The sequence below is a fragment of the Pongo abelii genome, chromosome 3 (assembly GCF_028885655.2).
Source record: "Pongo abelii isolate AG06213 chromosome 3, NHGRI_mPonAbe1-v2.0_pri, whole genome shotgun sequence".
Classification (NCBI taxonomy): Eukaryota; Metazoa; Chordata; class Mammalia; order Primates; family Hominidae; genus Pongo; species Pongo abelii.
In genome coordinates, this window is record NC_071988.2 from 140142530 (window position 1) to 140161024 (window position 18495).

The 18495-nt window shown below is 35.4% G+C and overlaps 1 protein-coding gene across 1 annotated transcript in view; it reads left to right on the forward strand.

Annotated features, from left to right (window-relative positions):
- Positions 1-18495, forward strand: part of NDST3 (N-deacetylase and N-sulfotransferase 3) — a 218025-nt gene that overhangs the window by 182680 nt on the left and 16850 nt on the right. Inside the window, exons 7-11 of the mRNA XM_024246070.2 lie at positions 1989-2171; positions 4384-4480; positions 10696-10819; positions 14734-14908; positions 18244-18414. Of these exons, the coding sequence (XP_024101838.2) occupies positions 1989-2171; positions 4384-4480; positions 10696-10819; positions 14734-14908; positions 18244-18414 (750 nt within the window). The remainder of the gene's footprint in view (positions 1-1988; positions 2172-4383; positions 4481-10695; positions 10820-14733; positions 14909-18243; positions 18415-18495) is intronic.

Below are 18495 nucleotides of genomic sequence, written 5' to 3' on the forward strand. Positions count from 1 at the left end.
AAAAGGGTCATAAGGTGACATGCATTACAAAAACATTAAACTGTCCTTTAGCTTATGGTGCACCTTGCATTATATTAAAGTGGGAATATAAAAATAGAATTGAACATTTGGGAAAAGTTCCATGCTTGGAGGCTAAGTAGGTTTTCTTTTACAGGACTAAGTTCAACACCTTATAAGTATCACCTTAATTCTTACAAATCAGGTTCAGTTTCATGAAAAGCAATGTTCTTTACTAGCTCATAACTCATTTTGGGTTCCATCTGTCTTTATCAGAAAGAGTAGCATTTTTTTACTTTCCATAGTCATGCAAGTAGAGAGTAGCTCTCTGCTTTAATTGTCAGAATAAAATGTTTTCTGAGGTTAAAAAGTGAATTCAAAGGGATTTCAAATGTATTAGTATCATGAGGTTATTAGTATCTCTGTTTCCCATTTTCTGTCCCATGCAGATATTATTCAAGTGAAATATGACACATATAGACTTACTGACAAATCTTTCATAAAAATAAAGCAAGAAATTTGAACTTACTAACCAAGTTAAAAATATACATTTTTAAAATTGTATTTAAAAAAATTTTTAGGAGAAAGGTGACCAGAAGTATCATTTTTCTACCTTATTAAGCTACACTGAAAAATGTGGCATGTAAAACAAATGAGTAAAGACCACCTGCAACAGACATTAGAAAAAAACTTCCAAATTTAAGAATGATTTTCATAAGTTTCTCAATCACCTAATGTTCTGATAAATTTTACAGGAGAAAAAGAGGAAATTTAAGTCACAGAATTGAAGTTGCTATTAAAAAATAACCAGAAGGTTTAATTTTTAAAGTCTCATTTTTTAAGAAAGACTCAAAATGGTAAAAGGCTTAGTTCCCAATTCCATGACTGCATTGGTCTGCTGGTACAGACAGCTATTTTAAATCACTCACAAAATATTTTGTTTGCAAAAGTTCAAAGATTTAATATATGTTAAGGCAGAGTGAATAGAAATGCAAATATTCTTGATCACAATGAAGCTTTTTATGTAAAAGCCTGCAGGATTTGTTCCATAGGATATTACTACTTCCTCTTATTCATAGTTGTTAAGTAATTACATTTTTCTTATTTATTGTGTTAAATCTTAATATAACTTTTTCTCTCATCTCTGTCACATTACCTCAATGAATTTTTTTGAATATTTCTTTCAGCCTCCTAATGAATGACCTATTAAATTCATTATTATGATTATAGCAAACCACTGCTACTATTCATTCACATGACATTATATACTTTAGGAAAGTACTATTATCACATGAATTATTTTATGATCTTTTTTATAGCAGCATAAATGCCACAATGGTTTTCTTTGCCATTAAAAATCTCATGCAGAATTCATTTGTCAACACTAACCAGCAAAAATTATCGCATTCACTTAAAGCAATAGCTTTACAAATACCCATTCTACGTCTACATCCCAGACCAATGCAGTCTAACCTGCAGAGTTCAAATTTATTTTATTATAAAAAGTTTCCCGCACTTGCTGTGATTCTCTTTCAATGCATGGATTCAATCTAGGTCAGCTGCTTCCATAGGAAGAGTCAATTTTATCTAGCCAAGCATTAAAGATTTTTCTTAAAGGAGATGTTTATATTGGGAATAATGGAACTAAAGAATGTGAAAAAGGGCTTGAGAAATATACAGGTTGTTATTCAGCATCAGTCTCATTGCACCAACATGGGTATACGGCAGCTATTGATGTTGAATGTATTTTTTTGTTATGAAATATAAGAAAATTTCAGGGAAAAAATGCTCAAGTCTTGCTGATAACACATCCTCCAGTATGTATTAATATAATGAGGGTTTGAGGGACAATGTCCCAAATCCAAAAACACGCCATCAATTGAAACCCTGTGCAGACTACTTAAGCAAAAAAACTAGCATGGCTGTGATTATACTGCCCTCTAGTGTCAAAATAAATGTTATTTACACTGAAGTTCATTTGCTTTTTTCAGATCAGCATTTTCATGACCCATTTGTCCAACTATGGGAATGACCGACTGGGATTATATACATTTGTTAATCTGGCCAACTTTGTGAAGAGCTGGACCAACCTGCGACTTCAGACTCTGCCTCCAGTACAACTGGCCCACAAGTATTTTGAGCTGTTTCCTGATCAGAAAGACCCTCTCTGGCAGGTAAAATTAATTAAATAATTGATATAACCAGTTAATTCCAGGAACGTAATTCTGTGAGATATCCCAAATTTGAAAAGTGAAGGCACCTGAAAAAACCTGCATTTTGGAAATGTTAGTAAATTTGAGAAACTACTCCTTCCTAAACTGTAGTCTTGTATCATTGCTACATATTGCACCCAATTCCCTGTTTCCTTACGCATTGGAAATTATGGGATTCGGAAAGTTCAGTGACAGATTCAATGAATATAATGTCTTTAATCAGGAGTGAGAGAGAAATCTACAGGTTGCAATAGGCTGGAAGAGTAGAAGATGGTAAACAGGTCGTTTGTTAGGCAGGTAGCCTTTGAACACATCCCCATATCTCTAATGACTACACCATATTAAAGGATCTCTGAGAAGAGTTCAGAACTGACATCTGCCTTCTGAACCACGAAGTACACCAACAGCCAACAGCCACCAAATGTGGACAGCTTTCAAAAGTATTAATTGGGGATTAATATGGGGGAAAGCATTTCATGGGAAAATCACTGAGCTTCTTAAGATAAAATACCACATGAATATAGCATATTCAGATGACTCTGGGGGTAATCTAGATTTCAAAGCATAAACTCTTATGCATCATAGAATTGCAGGAACAACTTTGAATTTAAATTGTCCACTCCATGATCTATGAAAAATAATAATCTTGGTAAATAATTACATATTGCTTATTATATGTCAGACTGGGCACTTGACATGTGTTAACTCATTTAATCCTCACAACTACCTTAAGTGGTAGGTACAGTTATGATTTGCATTTCACAGATGAAGAAACTGAAGCACAGAAAGGCTGAGTCAATTAAGCAAGGTCACACAGCTAGTGTTTTGCAGAGCAGGAATCAGTTGTAGGCCATCTGGTTCCAAAAGTTGTACTTATTAATCACTGTTCTAAACACTACTAGAGTTACAGACAGAGCTGATGGTAAAACAATAACAATCATCAGAAGTAGAACTCAGTAAATTTTTACCACAGATTGAAGTTGTAACTCTGAACTTTATATTCAATGCATTCATCTTCCAACCGTAAGTTAATTACCTCCTCAGCACACACAGATAACTCCAAGAAGAGACATAACTGCACATTTAGCAGGTTAAAGTTGGTGGTTGTGGACTTATGACTGCATATTACTTTTCCATTGTTTTAACAAGCATCTTTTCATTTTAACCACCACGAAACATCACCAAGTGTTAGCCAATGGAAAGACATGCAATTTTCCTGCTAATTTAACCTTACTTTTAAACTGAAATCATTATTTCAGGTGACAATTTTTAAACTGTTTTTTTTTTTTCCAGAAGAACAGCCAAAAAGAATACTCTTACTTTAGTCTTAACATCTGTTGCTCATTAAAAATAAGCAGAAGTCTTATTTAACTTCACATACCTATGGTATTAATTGACTAGAAATAAAAAAGTGGTACTGTTTGCCCATTCCTGAAATAATATTAAAGGGTACTGGAATTCTTCCTCCTTTTCTACATAAGATATACTTTGTTCTTAAAATGAAAGGTGTTCTAAATAGGACTGGTGCGGTGGATGTTGGTGTTAAATATTATACACCAAAAGCAGAATCCCTAAGGTAGTAATTCACCCTCATTATTCCCTTTTGCTAAAACTTAGGACTTTCTAGCACCATAGTCTATAAAGTTACATTTTTAGATATACATTTATCAACCTTTGACGGCAGCTGAGAGGTATCTGCTGTCTCTTTAGATAGTAGTATTTTGGCCAGATCCCTATCCCTTTGAAGCACAGCTGGAAAGCTCAAAGTTACTTAGAATAAACATCTGACAACTTATATTTCAGTTATGTATTGAATACTGAGTGTATCATCTTTTAGGTTAGCAGGAAGCATAATCTCTGCCCAGTAAGCTAACTATTAAAAAAAAAAATAGAACTGCTAGTAGCCAATTAAACTCTTCATGCTATGAGACTGTTTACTCAAAGTGGAAATATTGCCCCTCTCCAGCCTCCTCTGTAGACTCTCAACCTCAAGATAGAAGGGAGTTATTCAGAACTTCCATGATGCCACTTCAGGGCTTTCATTTTTTTAAAAGAGCCTATTTTTTATCCCAGCGTTTCCTGGTATACTTTTAAAGAACACAAGTTGGAAAAGCTGGCACACAATGGACACATTCATGAAAAAAATACATCTCTATGTTCTTCTCCCATTTAGAATCCTTGCGATGACAAACGCCATAGAGACATTTGGTCTAAAGAAAAAACTTGTGATCGCTTACCAAAATTCTTGGTAATAGGACCCCAGAAAACTGGTGAGAACTTTTTATGTTATGATTAACGAGTGTAAAATTTCTGATGACTAGACAATGAGTTCTTGTCACAATAAGTTCGTAAACTTCCCATAACTGCTAATGAATGAATAACATGTTTTTCTCTGACATGATTTTCATTTAGCTCAGTAATATACCTAAATGCTTATCAAAGTGTTTTTTAAGTGAAGGGAATAAAACAGATGTCACACTGTTCAAATATCCAGCAGTCAATTTGGTGGCACATGTTGTTGTTTCTTTTTTTTTCCTACATGTTTTAATTGAAAAGTATTGTAATTAACACTTACAAAATCAAAGCTAATCACTGGCAGGATTGTACCAAAAGTCAAGAGGGACACAGATAAGTACCTATAACTCTTTATAATAAATCCCTTCTAGAAAAATGGTCCCTTAGGCTGCCACTTTCCTACTATTGTTTATTTGTAAACTATTTCTTGCAGAGATGACTATTTTTTAAAAGTCTGAAAGATGTTTCACAAGCAGAATTCCTAGACATACACAAAACTTTGTGCTAAGAAAGGTGTTTATTCATACCCAGGAGAAATCTTTTGCACCTTTTCTTAAGTTGATGTGCAATTTTTTTCACCATAAACTTTTTTTTTTTTTTTTTTTTGAGACGGAGTCTCGCTTTGTCACCCAGGCTGGAATGCAGTGGCGTGATCTCAGCTCACTGCAAGCTCCGCCTCCCAGGTTCACGCCACTCTCCTGCCTCAGCCTCCTAAGTAGCTGGGGCTACAGGCACCCGCCACCACACCCGGCTAATTTTTTTGTATTTTAGTAGAGACGGGGTTTCACTGTGTTAGCCAGGATGGTCTCGATCTCCTGACCTCGTGATCCGCCTGCCTCGGCCTCCCAAAGTGCTGGGATTACAGGAGTGAGCCACCGCACCCTGCCTATAAACTTATTGTTTCTAAGAATCAGTATTAAAATCAAGCCTCATGGAAGCTTTAAACTACCAGACATTCATGCTATATCCTGCGTGATAAATTATTTGGGGCCCTTGGTTACCGGCTTCACAGAAAACAGCCTTTACAATCATATTGCTTGCTAAGGAGAATACATTCCCTCTCCTCATTGATCCAGAAATAACTGAGGAAAATTCTGTGCAAGGTACACAGGGAGTTTAGCATGTTCATTTTTTTCCTTAATGTCATTTGCAGATATCAATCTGAAAACAATAATAAACATGACAAATACTTACATTTTTCTTGTCCTTATTTATTTCACTTGTCCTTATCTATCTAAAGTCAAAAGGCAACTAGGAAAACATTTAAACTAAAATCTCTTCAGTGAACTCCCAGTCATCACATAACCTTGTCAAGACTGATAACATCCTGAAGGCTTGGTAGCATTTTGCTTTAGAAAGTCCTGCAGGATTCACTTCCTCTCGTGTTGTGCTGGATATGCAGACATTTTGATATCATGGTTAGATGGTAGAATTATTACTTGTCCTCTTAAACTCAATTGGGTTTCCAAATGCTTGTTACAATTTGGATATGGCATTTGTCGTTGGAAAAGACCTTTTATAGAAATTGATTCTTTTTTATAGAAATTGATTTTTCCCAGTTTTGTTGAATATAATTTACATGCAATAAAATCCACCCATTTTAAATGTACAATTAGCTGAATTTTGAACATTGCACAGTTATGTCCACCACCACGTTCAAAATACAGAACAGTTGTTAGCCTAAAAAAATTTCTCCCTGTTGCTTTGCAGTCTATCCCCCCGATCCCCACCACATCCCCAGCCACAAGCAACTACTTTATACCACTACAGTTTTGCCTTTTTTAGAAATTCACATAAATGGAAGCATATAGTGTGTAGTCTTTTGTAACTGACATCTTTCATTTAGCATAATACTTTTCAGATTCATGTTGCTGTATATATCCATGTTTTGTGAAATTGATTTTTTAATTAAAGTATTTTCTCATATCAGTTACATGAGAATTAAATAGCTTCATTTTTAACTGTACTTTTGTCAAAAGTATTTTTCTGGGCCAGGCGCGGCGGCTCATGCCTGTAATCCCAGCACTTTGGGAGGCCAAGGCGGGTGGATCACCTGAGGTCAGGAGTTCGACACCACCCTGATCAATATGGTGAAACCCTGTCACTACTAAAAATACAAAAACTAGCCAGGCGTGGTGGTGTGCACCTGTAGTCCCAGGTACTCAGGAGGCTGAGACAGGAGAATTGCTTGAACCTGGGAGGCAGATGTTGCAGTGAGCCAAGATCGCATCAGTGCACTCCAGCCTGGACAACAGAGCGAGACTCCCTCCCAAAAAATAAAAAGTATTTTTTCTGGATAATTTTGCACAGATTTCTAGTTACCTGGATATTCAAATATTTTTCAGTGTTGAGGCTGACAAAAATATAAAACTGAAGATTTATAGATGGTTATTTAAATGTGTGTCTATGATTATGTAGTTGAGTTACCACTGATAAAATATATATGCAGGACAGTTTATTCAGACCCAAGAATATGTACAGGTAAAGACAGAATTCAGAAACCACAACTTAACAATTTTTTAACACTGATAAATTACATTATGCCTTTTACTGACTATGCAAAATAATTAGATTACATCCATTTTTTCTGTTTGTCTAATTAATGCTGGTCATGAAAGGCTATTAAAAGTGAACAAATGTATTTAATACAATTCTTAAAAATAAGATTCAGAAAAGAATGTTTTCACTTGATCTAAGAAAGGAATTAATCTCTCTGCTTTTTTTTCACATTATAATGGCAATACTTATTTCCAAAAAGATATTTTTAATTTTAAAAATGCCTCATGCATTTTTCTGGATTATATCTCATATATATAATTGAGATTTAAATGTATTTAATGTATTTATTTATTATAATTCTAAGTTACATCTCAATAAAGTTTTTATCTGGAAAAATGCCTTTTAAATATTCGGATATGGCACTCTTTAGGTGATTTCACCTAGGTTACCTCGCTAATCCTCATAAAACACTGATAGCTAAGTATTTTCTTCCCCACTACACAGGTAGAAAAACTAAGACTTAAGAGAGGTTAAATAATTTTTGTTCAAATTCACACAGCTGGTAAGTACAAGAATAAAAATCTTGATCCCAGAATTTACCTGACTTCAAAGAACATGCTCTTTCTACTTTACTATGGATTTCATGTAATGGAGCTTTTTTCCTCCAATAAATTTTAGATATTGCTTCATAGTTATTCTAAGTCAGTGATTCTCAAGGGTGGTTGCCAGAGCAGCAGCATAAGCATTACCAGAAAACTTATTAGAAGTGCAGGCCAGGCACTGTGGCTCACGCCTATAATCCCAGCACTTTGGGAGGCCAAGGCGGGCAGATCACGAGGTCAGGAGATCGAGACCATCCTGGCTAACACGGTGAAATCCCGTCTCCACTAAAAATACAAAAATTTAGCTGGGTGTGGTGGTGGGCGCCTGTAGTCCCAGCTACTCCAGAGGCTGAAGCAGGAGAATGGTGTGAACTCAGGAGGCGGAGCTTGCAGTGAGCTGAGATCACGCCACTGCATTCCAGCCTGGGCGACAGAGCGAGACTCCGTCTCAAAAAAAAAAAAAAAAAAAAAAAGAAGTGCAAATTCTTGGGTTATACCAATCAGAGATACTGGGATAGCACTGTGCTATCTGTGTTTTAACAAGCCCCCCAGATGAATCTGATACATGCTAGTTAGAGGACCACTGTTTTAAGGCAAGCTTGTGAAGCACATTTTTACTCTGTATATCACAGATTACTGTTTTATTCCCTATAATGATTTATGATTACAGACAAACTGTTCATTGTTTGGCTCAGATATAATTTAAGAAGACTACCTCTTTCAATTCATTTTTTAAGACAATATTGCTGTTGACAGAGTTATTTTAACAATTTTTCTATTGTATAGATATGGTAGATTTAAGTAAATAAATATTAAAGAAAGCTTAATTTATAAATACTTAAATAGTATTTATTTACTGAAATATTGCCATATTTGTACCATTTAAGTAAATAAACACTAAAATACTACCTTACTTCCATATTCATACTATTTAAGGGCTGGGCGTAGTGGCTCATGCCTGTGATCCCAGCACTTTGGGAGGCCGAGGTGGGCGGATCACCTGAGGTTAGGAGTTCGAGACCAGCCTGGCCAACATGGTGAAACCCCGTCTCTACTAAAAATACAAAAATTAGCTGGGCATGGTGGCAGGCGCCTGTAATCCCAGCTGCTTGTGAGGCTGAGGCATGAGAATTGCTTGAGCCCAGGAGGCAGAGGTTGCAGTGAGCCCAGATTGTGCCACTGCACTCCAGCCTGGGCAACAGAGCAAGACTCCATCTCAAAAAAATAATAATAATAATAATAATATTTAAGTAAATACTAGCACATTAATGCTATTTAAGTAAATACTATACTATCATATTAATACTGTTTATACTACTATTATTTAATTAGTACTATAAATAATATCATATTAATACCATTTAAGTAAATAAATACTAAATAAAGCTTATCTGAAAAATAAGAAAATTCGAAGTTTTGTACAAATGGCAACATGACATAATTACTAAGCAAAATTAGAGTAATTTCTCCAAGTGAGAGAAATATTACAAGGCCATGTCTTATTACTATTGCTAGCTATTGACCTGGAATATAATTATCAAGTCCTGCTCCATAGATTGTATAACAGTGTAAATAATAGTATATTTCTCTTTTAGGAGTAGCCAATATATAGAAATATCTTTATATTATGATCTTTTAAACACAGTCACAGTTACAAGTATTAAATACATGGCTAAATCTTTGAAAAACTGAACCCAAACTGCGTTACTTTCTCTTGTACCAATCTGACTAAGCTGCACCCTTTATCTCCTCATTTAGTCTTATAAAACCCTAATTGTACAGTTTATGACATTGCTCACTTTTTGAAAAATCACACCCTTGCTCCTCAATAGTCACAAATATATATGCGTACCTGTGATACACCATTCTCTTCCCTAGTAAATGCAAATTCTGTAAGTTATGTCGCTAAGAAAGGGCACCATTTTTTTTTTCAAATTTAGCAATTTAAACAATTTTTGACACTACTAAGTACACTTAAGCTTAAGCAAACTTGTGGAAAGATTAAATTCTGTCTTGAGTTTAATTAGCTTTCATAGGCCTCAGGAAGAACTTAATATGAGAACCCAACTATTGATTTTGGTAATGTAATATGTTAAATAATAATATATTTCATTTATATAGTGCCTTATTACCGTCAAAATGTCTTCAAGTACATGTCCTTTCATTCTCAGAGAAAATCTATGAAATAAGTAGGCAGGTGATTTTCCATTAAGAAAGCTGAGACAGGCCAAGAGAGGTGACTCACTCCTGTAATCCCAGCACTTTAGGAGGCCGAGGTGGAAGGATTGCATGAGCTCAAGTGTTCAAGACCAGCCTGAGCAACACAGTGAGACCTCATTTCTACTAAAAATTAAAAAAAAATTAAAAATTAGCCTGGCACAGTGGTACATCTCTGTAGTCACAGCTACTTGGGAGGCTGAGACAGGAGGATCCCATGAGCCTGGTGTCGAGGTTGTAGTGAGCCATGATTGCACCACCAGATCCAGCCTGGGCAATATAGTAAGATGCTGAAAAAGAAAAAAGAAGGAAAGAAAGAAAGAAAGAAGGAAAGAAAGAAAGAAAAGAAAGAGAGAAAGAAAGAAAGAAAGAAAGAAAGAAAGAAAGAAGGAAAGAAAGAAAGAAAGAAAGAAAGAAAGAAAGAAAGAAAGAAAGAAAGAAAGAAAAGAGAGAAAGAAAGAAAGAGAGAAAGAAAGGAGGGAGGGAGGGAGGGAAGGAAGGAAGGAAAGAAAGGAAAGAAAGAGAGAGAAAGAAAGAGAAGAAAGAGAGAAAGAAAGAAAGAGAGAAAAGATAAAAAGAAAACTGAGACAAACAGAAGCTAAAAGACAAAGTCACAGACAAATCAGTCATTGAGCTGAGATTGAAAGCCAGTTCTCTCAACCCCTGCAACAGGCCTCTTTTCACACCACACTATCTCCATTTTTTAGAACCTGCTTCTATTAAACTGCCGATTATCTATTCAATTTATTTCCAGGAGTAGTTGTAACAAATCTGTTTGGATCATTGTAATATTTATTAATGACTTTAAAGTGTTAATCATAGGAAATTGTGTTTTCATTTAATTAATTCCTGAACCTCTATTGTCTTTCCAGGTACCACTGCTTTGTATTTGTTCCTGGTTATGCATCCTTCCATCCTTAGTAACTCCCCCAGCCCAAAAACCTTTGAGGAGGTACAGTTCTTTAATAGAAATAACTACCACAGGGGGATTGATTGGTAAGATGGGTTATTAGTATAAATCTAAAAGTATATGTACTGTGCACAGTATAAACTTAGCACTAATATTTAGAAACATCTAAGTTTGTAGTCACAAATAAAAGTTAACCTCTGTGCCTTGGAAATTCATTGAATATCATAAAGGGGCTCAGAAATTTTTCAGAACAAACTCTTCTCAGTTTATAAAGAGACTTGTTTCCCCAAGAGGATCACATGTAATTTCAATTGGCATTAATTTTCTTTGATGGTAATTATAGACATTAAGTCAGAAGAATAGCATAATATTCAGAAATTTAATTCCTTTCTACTCGTAAGGAAAAAAAATTTTCATATATTTTTCTTCTTGTGCACTTTTTATGAAGTGATGCTATAGCCAACAAATGTAATTTTCTATTTTCTTTGGCACATAAAAGGAAAAATAAATAAATAAAACTAGAAATGTTTGTATATTACATGAGTAATCAAAGCTATAAAAAACTATCAACAATATACAGAATTTAATTCTTGCCTTTGAATCAAAATTAGAAATATATCAACCATCTGAAGAAAACATTTAAAAACTAAAAATGTCAGAATACACAAAATACAGTCACGTAGTAGAGATAGATGGTACAAACTAACATGTTAATCATTAAATGTATCTAAAGGTCTTGCTATGAAGGTATAATGCTGGACAGAGGGTGGTATAAAGGAGTGAATTATAATAATTCTGCAGCATAAATATATTTTGCGTGTATTTTAGCATAGTCATATATATCTCTGTTGTCAAATTGCATGATCTCAATTTTATAATTATCAGCCCCCTGAGGAGCTGCTTATGAGAAGTCCAAATGGAAAGGAAAAGAAATGGATTGAGTATAATTTGAGCACCTACTAGGATTTACGTATATTCTAATTGTTATATATTTCACTGCCAATTTTTCAGTTCAGGGTTTCATATTGATTAATTGTGTGGTGTTACATAACAGCTGGAAAATCAAGAAACCATCAACAGTGGCCAGGCACAGTGGCTCACATGTGTAATCCCAGCATTTTGGGAGGCTAAAGTGGGTGGATCACTTGAAGTCAAGAGTTTGAGACTAGCCTGGGCAACATAGCAAGACCCCATCTCTACCAAAAATACAAGAATTAGCCAGGCATGGTGGTGTGCACCTGTGGTCTCAGCTAATTTGGGAGGCTGAGATGGGAGGATAACCTGAGCCCATGGAGGTTGAGGCTGCAATGAGCTGTGATTGCACCACTGCACTCCAGCCTGAGCAACAGAGTGAGACCCTGTTTCAAAAAAAGAAAAGAAACCATCGACTACTTCAGCTGTATTTGATCACTGACTCAAATATACATGCCAGTATATAATTATAGAATAAAATGATGTTAACATCAGGACTAAAAGGACTGAATAAAAACTGCTTTGGAGGTGGACAGGAATGTATTAGTATTACATTCCTGTCAATAATTGGATTCCCTAGGTTTTTTTTTCAAAAAACATATTTTTGAAAAATTTATGGTAAAAAATTATTGCAACAGTTATTCTTAATTTTTTACCATAAATTTTTCAAAAATACATTTTGATCATCATGTGGCTAGGTACTCTAATAGGAACAAAAAGTCTGGCTGGGCACACTGGCTCACACCTGTAATACCAGCACTTTGGGAGGCTGAGGCGGGCAGATCACCTAAGGTCAGGAGTTCCAGACCAGCCTGGCCAACATGGCAAAACCCCGTCTCTACTAAAAATACAAAAATTAGCTGGGCATGTTGGCAGGTGCCTGTAATTCCAGCTACTCAGGAGGATGAGGCAGCAGAATCACTTGAACCTAGGAGGCAGAGGTTGCAATGAGTCAAGATCGTGCCATTGTACTCCAGCCTGGGTGACAGAAGGAGACTCCATCAAAAAAAAAGAAAAAAAAGGAAGGAAGGAAGGAAGGAAAGAAGGACTGACTCAGAGTTGACCCAAATAACAAATAAATGTGGAGTATTGCAAAAAAATCCCATTTTTCAGGTAAAAGAAAATGCTGAAGTTTTATGTTTTATAGAAGTAGAAAAACTTAAGGGAGGCAGGCATTTGCTTTTAACCCCTGAATTGTTAAAACACTCCAGTTTGTTAACTAATTCTTTGAATAACCTGAATTTACATTCTCTAAATGTGAGCCTATTTGTGGAGCTTCAAGGTCCCATACTAAAAATCTGAACTTTTATTTACTTCTCTATTCATCGAACATCTTTCAAGTGCCTGTAAGTGCCAGTCACTACACTAGAAAAATGCGGACATATAGGCAAACTAGAGCTGTACCCTGCCCTCTCCATGGGCCCCTGGGGCCTGGCAAAATCAATACATTATAGGTCCAAGATCCAGACTTGCTTGAGGAGGTTTTCAAAGCCTAAACTGTTCCAGATACAAAAGACTTCTAGGAAGGTAGGGCAGGTTTAAGAAGCTAAAATTTCTGCTCTTTTGTGTGATTTTTGAAGCCTTTTTCAGAACAAGCAAGTTTGAGTCAAGCTTGGACCAAATAAGATACCACTAGACACTTGAAATAATCTTAGCACTCCTGGAACCAGTGTGAGCTTCTACATAAGAAGCATCCTGAAAGTTGGCACTCTCTGTAAATAGAATGTACACCAGAACAAATAGCACATCAAACCTTCCAGAAATTTTTGTATATCTCTTTCTCCCTAAAAGGGTGCCAGAATTACATATCACCAACAAGCCAATTCCAGACAACATAAAAGGATTTCTTTACTGCTCTGAATCTCAAGATATCACTGTGTTGCACCAGCTAAGCTTTGCAATATGTTAACAACTGGAATCCTACCAGAAGCTTTATCATGTTTGAGGATATGATCTCAGTCAAAAATCTATGAACATCTCATGTGATCTTTTGGTCAAAAGAAAACAAGACACTGTAAAAAAAAAACAGGTCACTGCATGAATATTAATGACTTTTTTATTCAGTAATTATTGAACTACCTTGTCTTGGTAGCCCAGTGTGATAATGACTTATGAATTGAAGGGGGTGGCAATGGAGGCTGAGAATCCCTAGAAGCTATATTTTTAGTCACTTTAAAAAATCCCTTTTCTTCTACAGAATGTTCCTTAGTGCTTCAGAAATATTTCTTATCATATGCTGAATTAGTTATATTTGACAACTTTTATTCAGGTGGAACACCAAATGGAATCCTACATTTCAGTGCTTGAACCTATAGATATCCCTGTGTTCATCCTGCTGGTAATTTGAATTCTCTCTACCCATGAGGATATAGAACATAACCTTGGGAAATTTGTTAGAGTTTTCTATTTGGAATGTACATACTTTTTAAACTTCTCTTACAATTATTCTAAAGAGGAACATAAGTGGCTCTATATGAGAAAAATTAAGCAAATTAGCAATATTTATACCAGATATACTCTGCGTCTTTGACACTATGTGATTAAACATAACACCGGCACAATACATTTGTGGAAAAGAAATTATTTCACTTGCAATAAAGTAAAAAATATTTTCTCTAAATCCTTTTAAAATGTCTGAACTGAACATATCATCTGTTTTAATACAATTTTCTTTTTGAGTACTTGAATTTTTCTCTGTACAGTGTTTCTATATTGAGACACATTTGATATACTTAGGTCGATCACTGTTGCAGTTTGATCACTCTGTGTCTACATTTTTGTTATCGCTTATCTTTTTTTCCTGATATTAAGCAAAACATAAAGAAAATGTACTTAGAAAAACATCTTCCAAACACATTATTAGTGTTCTAGATATTTTTCTCTTGCTAACTATAGAGGACAAATGCTGTAAAGAAAAAGGCTTTTATTTAGGAAACACGTGAATTTGTGGGACACTTTTACCATCTTTGGTCACCAGAATATGAGTATAAACCAGAATCTTATTTTGAGAAAAATATTCCTTTTCTAGGTATATGGATTTCTTCCCAGTCCCATCTAATGTCACCACCGACTTTTTGTTTGAGAAGAGTGCCAATTACTTCCACTCAGAGGAAGCCCCTAAAAGAGCTGCTTCTCTGGTTCCCAAAGCCAAGATTATCACCATTCTCATTGACCCTTCAGACCGAGCATACTCCTGGTACCAGGTAAGGAAAATGCAAATAAAATCCAACAGGGAGAAGTGGAGTATGGACAATGGAGCATTGTTTTTAGCAATACCCACTACCCCAGGTTTTCACAAAAGAGATTTGCTAGTTGTTTGATATCTACAGAAAAATGGACAAGTTTTTCTTGATTTCCATTGAGAAATTTCCTCCACTAAGTTTTTGTTATTTTATTAACTTAATTAAGTTAATAAAATGTATTAATGCAATAAAAGAAACTAAATTAAAATATAACAAAATATTATGTACTTTTTTATATCTCTGCATCTATATATCTGCATTTTAAAGGTAATAATTTAAAATCATTATTTTTTCATCTAATACTTGTGTACTCTATAGTCAGATAGCAACAATTTCAGACATTGAGGGTTATACAGTCTCCATTGCAACTCTACCATTGTATTTCGAAAGTAGCCATAGACAATATGTAAATGCATAAGCATTCCTGTGTTCCAATAAAACTTTACTGAATAGGCAGTAGGCCATAGATTGCTGACCCTGGCTCTAAAACAGCTTAAATAACTGCTTGTACTAAAGAAACAGCTTAGTGGCAAAACTAATATATATAAGAATCTTTAGGCTGGGCATGGTGGCTCATGCCTGTAATCCAAGCATTTTGGAAGATGGGAAGATTGTTTGAGCCCAGGAGTTCAGGTTGGAAGATTGTTTGAGCCCAGGAGTTCAAGACCAGCCTGGGCAACATAGGGAGACTCTGTCTCTACAAATAAAGAAAATTAGCCAGGCATGGTGGCACACACGTGTGGTCCCAGCTACTTGGAAGGCTAAAGTGGGAGAATTGCCTGAGCCTGGGAGGTTGGGGCTGCAGTGAGCTGGGATTGCACCATGTACTGTAGCCTAGGTGACAGAGGGAGATTCTGTCGAAAGAAAGAAAGAGAGAGAGAGACAGAAAGAAAGAAAGAGAGAAAGAAAGAAAGAAAGAAAGAAAGAAAGAAAGAAAGAAAGAAAGAAAGAAAGAAAGAAAGAAAGAAAGAAAGAAAAAGAAAGAGAAATTCTACATCCCTGAGAGCCTAACATGTCTAAATGTTTCTTATATACTCATTGCCATTGTTTTCTGATGTTGGTTAGAACCTTGCACAGAAACGATCACTTTGAAATAATTTAACAAACTGTAGTAATAATATATATATATCTAATACACTTTTCATAAATCATTGCAAATAGGAAACAATCTTTTAAAACTTGTTTCGGTGACAGTTTAACCGCCAGTTGGAAGGGTTTCATATGAAGCAGTCAAAATTAACATAAGAACATAGTAAAATTAATAGAGTCAATGTCTTTAGTCTCTAGGACCCTTAGTTCTCATTTCTCAGTTTTGTAACTTAAAAAATGCTTTCCTACTGTTCATGTGTTTATCTGTTCATCAAGTAATTTTAATGACTACCATGTGCAAAGTTTTGTTCTAAGTGTGATTTGAAAAATAAATGTGATGCTATACTTGAAATTGTTTTCAGCCTAATTGGAGAAATATGTATAAACAAGCATATAAATTAGAAAGTAATAAGCGATTGACATACAGACTCCTTCGGAATGACAAAGCCCACCTGACAAAGACCACCTGGGAAAGGATAGATTTATTCATGGCTGTCGCAGAGAAGCCCAAATACCAGAACCATGGGGCACTTTCTTAAATAAGGGAAAGATATGTAAGGGGATAAATTTAGGTAAAATTAAAATGAAGAAGTGTTTTCATAGGTGCAAAGCAGAGCTGTGTAAAGGAGTTATCATCAGGTCAGTGCTGAAAAGCAGACTGAGGGTCCTATTTTCTTGGAAACGAAAATGTTAAGACAAATGCGGGACGTTCTATGTACAAAAACCTCTAATCTGAAATCTGCAAGTAGGCTGGATATATGACTGCTTCCCTGTGTTAAAGTGACCCACATAGCTTAGATCCTCCCTACAAGAGTGGGATGTTCCATTCTTACTGATTTGATTTAAAACAGCTAAGTTCTTGACAATCATAATATTAGAGAATAAAGTTGCTCATTACTGAGTCCTTTTGCTACTTAACAAAAGCAGTTTTTGAAGTTCACAAAAGGAAGAACAGATTGTTGGAAAAGGTTTTGTGGCAGGAACATAGTAGGGAAAGGTCATAAAAGCAGATGAAATCTTAGATAGGCATTTTGATAATAAGCTGAAAAATAGCGAGTGGAGACATCCTGGAAAGCTAAGATCCATAAAAATCCACAATTCTATACTAATCATTCATGCCAAACCTGAAGCCATCTTTTAAATCAAAACATACAGCAAATTGCAAATTGCCTGATTTGATTTTGCAACTTTTACCTTTTCCACCAAGTATCTGGAGAAAAGAGGAATAAGCCTTAATTGACTCCAAGAAAAAGAAGAAAATTGGAGCTTGGCAACCATTTAGTCCCTGAAAAATAGAGAATTTACAAAAAAAGAAGGCTTTAAGGCTGCAAGCTAACAAAATGTCCTAAATATCACAAATAAATCACAGTGGCAAAATGCAGGCCTTAACAAAGTCTAGTAGAGTTTGTAGTCCAGTTATTTGAATCTCAATTGCCGAAAATTTGCTATTCAACTAAATGAGGTAAACATCCACAAACTCACCACTAAGCCTGAATATTTATTGGCCAATTTAAAGAAAAGGTGATTTCCTCAAACCCATGGGCCTAAGCCTGAGCCATTATGAAACACTTTCCTATTTGGATTGCTGCTTTCTGCATTTTCTGCACAATAAATGATTCTGATTCACCGCAAAGGTTACCATTAGATAAAATAATCTTGGCTTTTAGATACCAGGGAATGTATGACAAAAGCTGTGGATTTCAGATAATGTACATGTCAGACTTTCTAGTACTTTCTTCATTTAAAAGAGCTGATAGGCCTTTTCTAATCTAAAACTGCATTACTAGATGGAGCAAAACTATTTGGCAGAGATAGTAGGGTGCTTGTCTATTACAGATATTCACTGGACACTATAAATGGTTTGCTTATGAGCTGGAAAGAGGGCATTAACACAGCTTTCAAAAGTTTACTTTCACAATAAAATACGTACACTAAGGAAACAACTCAGTAATGCTGGTGAAGGAATCCTATCAATAAGAATTCAACTTCTACCAGATAAATTCTCAAAAATTTACTCCCATAAGTATCATAACTTTAAATCCTGATGCTCCAAGCAAACATTTTCTTCCTTTACTAATTTCAAAATAGATAACTCTCCAGCAGTGAGGCACTTCTTTCTTTAGCTTTGAGACTTGTCACAAAGATTGGTTTTTAATTATTTATGCCTATGTTTCAGATTACTTTAATTATCCACCTTTTCATCATAGCATCAGAGATCACATGAAGACCCTGCAGCTCTGAAGTTTAGCTTCTACGAAGTGATCTCAGCAGGGCCCCGTGCACCCTCAGAGCTCAGAGCCTTGCAGAAGAGATGTTTGGTCCCGGGGTGGTATGCCAGCCACATCGAGAGATGGCTTGTTTATTTCCCCCCATTTCAGGTATGGAGTAATAAGGATTTACATCATGTTAGAATCTCATTAAGTTGATGACTTTGCCTTAAGGTTAAGAAAATTTTCAAT